This window comes from Montipora capricornis, chromosome 8 (assembly GCF_036669925.1).
Source record: "Montipora capricornis isolate CH-2021 chromosome 8, ASM3666992v2, whole genome shotgun sequence".
NCBI classification, from domain to species: domain Eukaryota; kingdom Metazoa; phylum Cnidaria; class Anthozoa; order Scleractinia; family Acroporidae; genus Montipora; species Montipora capricornis.
The window spans coordinates 33,110,546-33,120,545 of record NC_090890.1 but is presented as its reverse complement, the minus strand read 5'-3'; the positions used below and the strand labels follow the sequence as shown (position 1 = coordinate 33,120,545).

The window sequence follows — 10,000 nt, the reverse complement described above, 5'->3', positions numbered from 1 at the left end:
GAAATGGGCCCACACAAGGACAGAGAAAAACTCTGACCAGGGTGGGAAATGAACCCACGACCTTCGGGTTAGATCCCCCACCCTGGTCAGAGTTTTTCTCTGTCCTTGTGTGGGCCCATTTCCATCTGTAGGGCTAACGCTCACATGGTTCATATGGGATTGAAATCTAGCACTTCACCTTACACTCTATTCAGTTAACTCTGACTTAAATACTGTTTATCAGCGCTATTTGTAGCCAGTCTGCTGTCTGCAGTCTGCAAATGTCAGACACCGGTGGAGGCAAGGAGGGAAGCTTGCAAATTTTCTCGGATCACTTGATATCTCAGGACAAAATTCATGCAAACTAAAAACGGCTAGGGAACAAAAATTTCAACAAATATTATTTAAAAACTAGATATAATCAGGGATTAGAGAAGTGTGTTCGAGCTGTCTTCTTTTTTTGTTGTTGTTGTTGTTAAGGACATATGCATTTGTCAAGTAAAAACTTGTCATATTTTTCTATTTACACTGCCAAGGAAAACTTGCTAGTGTAAATGGGGCTTAAAATGTGCATTTCCATGCCGTACTCCACAAAGCAACAGCGTGAAATTAAAACCGTTCGTACTCATCCAGTTACAGGATAGTTCGCCCGTATTGTACAATGTGAACAAGACGGAATAAGGTAATCGCGAAATAATTGCGCCAGAGTGCTAAGTTATTTGGAGGGACTTTTTCGTTGACATTGCCGTACCTTGCTGTTGTCCTTACTTAAGCTCACTTATTATAAAATAAAGTTGCTTTCGGCAAGTAAAAAACTAAGAATTGTTCCAACAGAATTTCAACTTACCGTGAGAACATAAAGGAATACCACACCTCTCAAGTTGAAATGAAATGAGTTTTTAATTACCCAATTAAGGACGGTGCCTACTAATTCAAAGGTATTTTTGCGCAGTTTACTGAATATGCGGAAAAAGCAGATCTTAACAAGTATTATTGAAATCCACAAAAAAAAATTGGGGGTAACCACGCATTTTTCGAAGATAATTAATCAACAATATTTGTAAAAAGCTTTAAAATACAAAGCAATGTATGGCGTTCTTTTCCAAATTGCCGAAGCTTAATTACCTCTGAAAAATGCATGGTTACCCCCGGCCAATTTTCTTTTTGCACATGAAGAGTACTTGCTAAGTTCTGCATGCTCTCTCCGCATAGTTTTGAACCGCACAAAAATATCCCTGTAGTAATAAGCACCACCCATAGGAAATCCGAGTATCTCGAGATGTGCAGAACGTATGCGCAATAACAATAGTAGGCACCGGCCTTAACACATTTTTTTTAATGCACACAGCTTCACAAACATACACAGCAACCCTTAACTCAAATATCATTATGTGGCAATGGTAATTACTGCTTATTTACTTTGTTTGTTTGTCAAAGGTGTTTTTGGTGATTAACTCTAGAAGTCCACTTAACTTCTCAAAACAGTTTACAGCCACTCCACTTATATATTCCAATCACATTCCTATCACATCTTATCGTATTTTGTTTGTTGCAGTTTGGCATTGCAGAAATTTTGATGATTTAATTATTAAATATACTAATTAAAGCTTCTCAAACCATCGTACATGCAATTTAATCACTGAATACATTCAGTTGAACGGAGCGGAAAATGTTTGATCCGAAGAAATTTTCTAACTTTTCCAACTTTTCCGTAACTTCCTCTATCATATTTTTCTCCCTGGAATTTCCCAGCTTTCCGAGAAAAACTATGACGACAACTGAAAAACAAGAAAGATTTATCAAAACCAAAATCCACAAAATTAGTCAGTATACTCTATCTTGATTCTGCTCTTTGCATTATGTCGTCAGATCCTACTGAATAAGATGCAGCCCTCAGAGCCCTCAGATGGCATTTCTCTGGCAGTGCATCTGTTAAAGTTTTGTCTTTCAAAAGAAAGTTTCTTCAGAATAATATCCTCAGAAAGCAGATTTGTGTCTTTTGGTCGTAAAAGGGTAATGTGAAAAAAAAAAAAAAAAAAAGAATTACAAAAGAAAAAATGGCCAAAAAAAAAAAATTTCCTGGTCATTCATTTGATAACTTCTCCAAGCATTTAATTTTTTTTCTCTCTTTTTTGTCCTCGCTCGGGCAATGTTAAAAAATCTGTCCTTGACAGAAAAGAAAGGAAAAAAAATTGATAGTTGAGAATTTTTCCGGGGTGTACCTTCCTTGAATTCAATCACAAAATATGCAGCCAATACTGGTTCACACGAGTCTCTGAACTTCACCATGCAATACTCTCTCCTTTTTCGAAAGGAGACCCGAAAAGGATAAGTTCAATCATTGAAAAATATAATAATATGGGAATGTTTATAGAAAACATGGAATTTGTCGTTTATTCCCAAGACGTTCGTGTCACTAACGATTTATGCCCAAATCAGTTCACGAGGTGATGGCGAGATGCACTTGCAAATCGAGAGAAGACTGAAGTTAAGTTTTCGATATTGTAGTCATTATTTGAAAGTCCTTGTGTATTAGGCTCTCAACCTAAACTCTAGACACAAATTACGAAGAGCTTTACAGAAATCCTATAGGAAGATCATAACCACTTCTTCTTTTGTTTTGGTGACTGAACACTGAACAACCCAGTCGAACAATCACCCCTCCTTCAAAATACCAAAAAGTTTTCAGTAGTCGCTTAATTTATGATGGATCTTCAACTCTATTTTCTATTCAAATTTATGGCTCTGTGTTGCTTTTAAATTCTTACCTTTTAGTTTCATAAGGTGAAAAGGTAGGGGTGACGGATGCTACAATAACCTCGTTAGTAACGGCATCAAAACCAAAAAAAAACGTTCTCAGTATTGGGACAACGTCAGTCCAATGTTGGAGAATCGATATCGCGTATACATGTATCTTACAAATATCGCATAAAGGAAAGGGAAATAACTACACCAATAAAAGCTTACATGTTTTCTTTCAGCCAATTTATCTACCAATATACCATCGTAAACCTAAAAGCAAAAATAACGTTTGCATTAACCAAGAGCAGATTTTAACCCTTATTTTCTCGAAATATCGTTCACCAAAGTGTTTGTGAACTAACCCAGTGCGTGGAAGACGTTCGCTCTTAATTTTATTCTCTAACTTATGCCTTAGATCTTCCAATTTTTTTCCTCTATTTTTTTTTCAAACACTATAGCCCTCAATATCTTTCATAAGCCTCTTTACCTCAAATTTGTGACAATATAATTGACATTTGGCGGATAATTCAACGTATTGCATACCAAACCAATGCAATGACAACAGTAGCCTAGCACCGTGAAGTGTTTTGCAAAGTTGTTTGTAAAGCACAATACTAGCACAAAAAAGACCGCATTCAAATAAAATGGGATCGAGAAAACTAGCTGGTTAACCAGTGTTTTAGTTGCTAGAATAGCCTGTTCTAGAGTGATCGCTAAAGGACATTGTATCTGACGCTTGACAATTTTTTATAAACCGCGAGGAAAAATATATTGAAGTTTTACGGCCGGATCATTTATGTTTGAGCACTACACAAGAATGCAATAAAAATAGAATTACCTTACGAGACAAAATATCATCTCCAAATGTAAATCTTGCGTCAAGCAGGGAAATTAATCTGAACTTCTCAATATTATATAAAGAAATCAAAATCACTCTTAACTTCATCAGTATACATTGATATAACATGATGGCGTTCATTCCACGTCTTCGTCTCAGCATATTTTTCCTTTGCATAGGTGAGTCTGTCTTACAGTTTAGAAGCAACGAAAAGTTGTTAAAATGGACCCTATTCAGAGTATCAGTTAATCAAATTATGAACGACAATATTTTCAGGGATGTTAAGCAAGTTTTCTTTCCTAATACGCACACAAGAAACCTTCGCAGCTTTCTCAGAGTGATTAGTTTAACTTTTAAGGGAAGTTTTGAACACAAAATACCATGGTTTTCTTTGAATCAGAAGTCGCCAAAACTGCCAGTTTCATCAGCTTTAGGAGATGTTTTCAAATTAAGGAAAAAACTGAGAGAAATGAGCTGGCCCACAATTTCAAGCAGCTTTGGGGGCGAACTTGTTCTTCACAACTTCAGTTTTTTTTTTGCTACAAGATGCGCCTATTGCAACTGTGTCTGTCTTGAAACAACGTATCACTGAGTTAATTATTTATTGCTTTCGTGGTTTCCAAATTAGTTTCGGTTTGTGCTTTCCTTCCTAAAAGGCAGCATGAATGAAACAATATTAATCCTAATAAAATCAGGTTTTTTCCTAGGAAGAGAAAAACGAATAGCAGGGTCGTAACGAGGTATTATGGAATCAGGGATCATGCAAAGGCCTGAAAAGGGCCGGTTTCAGGGATCACAACCCAGAACGCGTCGCTTCGGGATCAGCAGTATTTTTCATGGAATTATGGATCAGGGATTAAATTTTTTCGGGTTCAGGCATCAAAATACTCATCATTTTTGGGATCAGATATCAAAATTTTGGGTAAAAGTATGGGATCAGTTACGAAAAAATATACTTCGTTACGACCCCGGAATGGAGTATTATAAATTATCACGAAAACGTGTTTGAATACTAAGAAATGGTTCGGAAGAATCACACCAATTCTAGCAATTTCTTATCTTAAGATTTTCGGGCCAATATTATTATTGTTATTGGTTTCTGAATAAGGTGTTTTGGACAAAAATTTGGGAAAGGAATACTTGTTTAAGTCGTCTAGATCTTTCTGAAGACAACTGAGATTTAGTACTTACAATAGACTGTCAACACGTGGTTCATTGCCAAAAAACAAAGAATATTTGCAGCTGTATCGTTTCAGCTTTTTAAAGTACGCGTCATGAAGGCACAGATTCAGAAAATTGAAAAAAATAAGATCATTTGTATGATAACCTCTAAAATATGACGTAAAATAAGTACGACAGAATCCAATTTGCGATGAACGTAGGAAAATATAACTTGAAGAAACTGTTCATGTATCAACCGCAATGCCGCGGCAATCCCGCTGGCAGTTCATCCACTTATGAATGTCCTAAAAGCAGAATTAATTTTTACTTTATTAAACACACATATTTAACAATAAAAAACTGCGATCAAACATATCACATTTAAAACAATAAACAACACATTGCTGATTCACAACTAATGGCCCTATAAGGGCTAATGTCTTCATGTGTCATCTTGAAGAAAAGCTCACACACGATTGCTTGATGCCTGATCTGTACAACAGGTACTGTGCTGATGATACCTTGACCAGGATGCTGCTGCGGTGTTCCTAACTACTCTGTATGGCCTACATCCCAGTTTAACTTTTACGATGGAGGTTCCTGTGGAAAATAAGATCACTTTTATTGGCATTAACATCGTCAAGAATTGAACTAAACTTGAAACTCAAGTGTACAGAAAACCAACAAATACTGGGTTGCTTTTACACTTTCACAGTCACACCCATAAACGCTACAAAGTCTCTTTGTTAAAGACAATGTTACATCTTGCCTATGCCCTATCTTATACAGCTATGGCTTTTAATACAGAATGTGGCAAATTGCGTTTAGTATTCAGTCGCCTTGACTATCCTGTTGGCCCAATTAATTCTACTATACAACTTTGTTCGAAAACAGGGCGGTAAGAAACACCAACACACTGTTCGTAAGTCTTCCACTCAAAGATCAAGTGGCTGCCAATGCGGTCCGGAAACAATTACGCGATCTTAGTCATAAGATTGGTTCTAGTACTAACTCTGGTACAACCGGTTTTCGTGAGCAAAAAATTGGGGAAAGAGGTTAATTCAAACCCAAAGAAAGCAAGAAAGCAAGTCATCAGTTGTGAATCAGCAATGCCGGTGCACGTGTTGTTTATTTTAAATTTGGTATGTGTGATGCAGATTATGTTGGGTATACAGCCCGACACCTTTACCAACGCATTACTGAACAAAAAAATTCGGCAATTGGCCGACATTTTTTGGAAGCTCACGGTAGGGAAAATCTTTTGAAGAAAAGCAATTTAAGAAAGTGCCAGGGCAAATTTGATTGCTTAGTGTACGAAATGCTCTTTATTAAGAGTCTCAAGCCTAATTTCAATATCCAGACGAACTCCATATATATGTGCCAAACTTTGTTTAATTTTTATTGTTCCTTTCTTTTACTATACAGGCTCCTTATCAGCTATTGTTCTTTTAGTATTTTGACTTTAAAATGACGTTTAGCTAACGTCGAAACGTATTTAACGTCGTCGTTTTTAACAAAGTTTTTTGTTGTTTTACCATGTTTAGATATGTTTTATCGCAGTTTTTTTATAATTAAATGTTTTTCAAAATCACTTCTTCTTCGTAAACACACTCATCTACAGAAATTAACTCAAGCTCTCAAATATTCCTCGTCTTTCTTCTTTACTGATGTTGTGCATGCATAATAAAATGTTTTGAAAGGCCTCTATTCGTCTGCGGTCTCGTGGCTCGAGCCGACGTAACTGATTTATCTTAAGCTCTATAAATCGACATCCAATCAAACTGCCTTTCGTCATCTGATTTATCGAGTATGACCCAAGTTTCATTTTGCCAACCCTCAATGGAGGTCTGCCACTTTTTTCGACTCAATATATATCATTTACGGGGTCCACAATGTTATGGGCCTTAATTGTGTAAACGCGACCCAAAGAGTTCTTGTGGCTCAATGGATACAGCATAGACCGAATGCATAAATGGCGACCAAAAATGTTTTCTTTTGTTTATGTGCTAATTAGACCCATTAACCTCGCTCTTAAGCAATTTCTTTTGTGTTTTGTCCATGCAAACGAGGCTAGTGAGTCTAATTTGCACATAAACAAAAGAATACTTTTTTGGTCGCCATTTATGTATTCGGTCTATTCTACCAATCGATGTCATAAAACTTAGGGTGCGTTCGATTGACCCTATTCTGGAATAACAGACGAGTATGTGGAGTGATGATTTAAAACGGTATGTCTGACATTGTGAAGCAACAAGGATAATAAAGATATGTTTAAAATAGCATTTAAGCAGGTGTTTGGCAATTTTAATGTGAATGTCCGGAAAAAAGAAGGATTTCTATGTATTCCTATTCCGGAATACGTTCAATCGAACGCACCCTAAGTTTAACACGTCACCTAGTAATAACGAATCGTAAAAAAGTGTATTTACATAGTATATTTACATAGTAAATAGGTGCTTGACATTTAAACATTTAACTGAAGTTCTGTGTTGTCTTCCAGAAAGTGCCCTTACATCTCACTGATGAATGCCATCAGTACACTGTGACATACTTCACTTTCTGCCTTTGATTAATTAATAACTTTGCTTATTCCCTAGCATTGCTCTTGACCGTCGACTGCCGCCCTGACGAGCTCAACAACAAAGTAGACGACGATGAAACGATTACCGACGATGACGTCTCCGCTAGAGTACAACGCACATCCGGTAAGATCATGATCGTTCGAGACAACGACTATGATGATGATGATGACGATGACGACGACGATAATGACGACGACACTGACGACGACGACGACGACGACGACGACGACGACGATGATGACGATTTTGACGACGACAACGAAGACATGCTGTCGTTTGAGCTGGATAGCCTAGAAGAGAAGGACGCAGATGGGAATGACGTAGGGAGTCTGCAAGGGCATTCGGTGGAGTCATTTGATGAGCAGAAGTTTGAAATATCTCCAGTGCAACGCAACGGTGATCTCAATGGTGTCTCAGCCATCACTGTCAACTTGTCTACTACACTTGAGGATAATGACGCAAAAGTGGACATCATGTTGTACCTGTTTCGTGAAGACGGAACCATTGATTTTGGTAATGAGACCTTTGATGTGCAAGCTGGAACGGTTAAGTTCAACATTAAGGTACGCACAAACTCATTTAAAAGCGGCAACAACAATCACCCATTCAAAACGGTATGTCTGGCGTTTTGAAGCAACAAGGATAATAAAGATATGTTTGAAATAGCATTTTAGCAGGTGTTTGACAATTTTAATGTGAATCTCCGTAAAAACGAAGGATTTCTAACTTCTATTCCATGTAATCCTATTTCGGAATACGGTCAATCGAACGCACCCTTAATCTTCTGTAACAATTTGCGAAAATACAAATGTTACTTAAATTACTATAACCATCCTTTTTAAACGTCTTAAAAGTCATGTGAAGTGACCATACACGTCTCCCGCTGATATACACCTCTTGTTGAACAAGTTCCCGAACAGTTATGTAAGTTACGGATGGAATTTTTTTCAGTTCAATTTATTTATTTATTTATGGTACGAGAGTTAAGAACGAGGGCCGTAAATAAACTTGAAAAATGAAGGATCCGTAACTTACGACGAAAGTAACTTACGTAACTATCTCTCTGATTGTTTTTTATCGTTGACCAATTTTGTCTTTTTTTAAATCATAGATTAGTAATTGGCGTTTCTGTGACGGCTCACCTTCTGACTGCAGCGAGGGTAAGGCAGGTGAATACCTTGATTTAAGCCTGAAAATCAAAAGTAAAGATTCTCCAAAGGAAGTAGACGACGAGGACCGAAAAAAGAACAATAAACCCGCCGTGTGTAAGGAAAAACCAGATACCGACGATGATCCAGATGACAGCAGCGACAGTGATGATGACGACGATGATGATGACTGTCCCATTATTTATGACATGGGTGGAGACTCAGAGATGCTGCTCAACAAGGGGGTAAGTCGTTCCGCACGTTCCCAAGGCTTTTATATCCGCCGAGAGGTAGACCCGCGCGACTCACGGTGGAGAAAAGCCAGTTACAACGAGGTTGGACTTTGCAGGGCCAAGTAAAAAGAAAAAACTGCAAGCCTATGCGAACGCCAAATAGCGAGAGACATTTAAAAGCTTTATTTACAAGCATACAGTCCAATTGTTGAACCAGGGCTACACCAAACAAGTACAGCTAAACAAAATGGTCATCAGAACTAGATATCTCGCGGGAACTAAATAGTGAACTGGGAAAACGGCGATGAAGGCAGCGGGAACGCCACAAAGCAACATACTATTATTTCTCGTAGTTATAACTTAAGAATGGCCATCTGATCATAATCATGTTAAGATGCGCACTATAAATGAATAAATTATTATTATTATTATTATTATTATTGTTATTATTATTGTTATTATTATTATTAATATTATTATTATTATTATAAATTATTATTGTTATTACTTAGTGAGCCAAGATACTGGCTTTTCTTCCTCTACGCTTTTTCTTTTACTTGGTGCGTTCCTTTGCTGTCCACCGTTTAACATCAATGTAAAACTGAATGAAACTTGATGTCCAGTAGAGGACGTTAGGAAGTCTAGAACGCGTCTTTTCCAATTGTCCATACCAGTTATAGTTATTACCTAGCAATTGTCAAGGATTAGTGAGGTGCGCTCGATTCCTTTTTTGTCGTCGATGAGGCATTTGAAAATAGTATATTTTGTGGAGGATCACTTTGCACCCTTTTCTTGTATTTGATATAATACAACATCAGTTTTGTGGGATGTCAGTACATTGAAAGTGTACAGCACGGGGTATCATGGGATGGTCACCCCTTCTGGTATTAACCCCATCCAGCAGGATATATCTACGGTGGACAAACGAGAATCACTGTTGCCCCTTGGGCAAGCCATTGACTATCACATTAGATCGAGGCCTAGGATGCCAGCCATCCAGTCCAAGATGGCGTCTAAACGTTGAGATTGTACGGCATTTCGATTGATACCCGAGGGACATTACGTGGTACTGACACCACGATTAGGATGCGCTCTCCTTCGTGGTACGCAATTAAGCTGTACGCAATTGTCAAAAAAGACAGGGATGTTTGAGCACAGGTAGCCCAAACTCCATACCCGTGTATTTGTACTGTACTATATTACTGAAGAGTAGAAATATAACGATTTGTATGGGAAAACGGTTTTTTTCTCAAAATTAAAAAAAAAATTATGATTTAAAATTTAAAAAATAGCTTACCTTGTTTCAGTCTTGTGTTT

At 37.5% G+C, this 10,000-nt stretch overlaps 1 protein-coding gene across 2 annotated transcripts in view; it reads left to right on the top strand.

The window, feature by feature from the left end:
• The first annotated feature begins 3,578 nt into the window (after positions 1-3,578).
• LOC138059076 (skeletal aspartic acid-rich protein 1-like) overlaps positions 3,579-10,000 on the top strand; it is an 8,385-nt gene continuing 1,963 nt past the window's right edge. The window contains exons 1-3 of one of the 2 annotated variants that reach the window (XM_068904591.1): positions 3,579-3,738; positions 7,318-7,865; positions 8,414-8,695. In XM_068904591.1, coding sequence (XP_068760692.1) covers positions 3,687-3,738; positions 7,318-7,865; positions 8,414-8,695 — 882 coding nt within the window. In that variant the 5' untranslated portion in view covers positions 3,579-3,686. Of the gene's footprint in view, positions 3,739-7,317; positions 7,866-8,413; positions 9,750-10,000 lie in introns of both variants that reach the window. The other variant, XR_011134141.1, reaches the window with a different exon arrangement.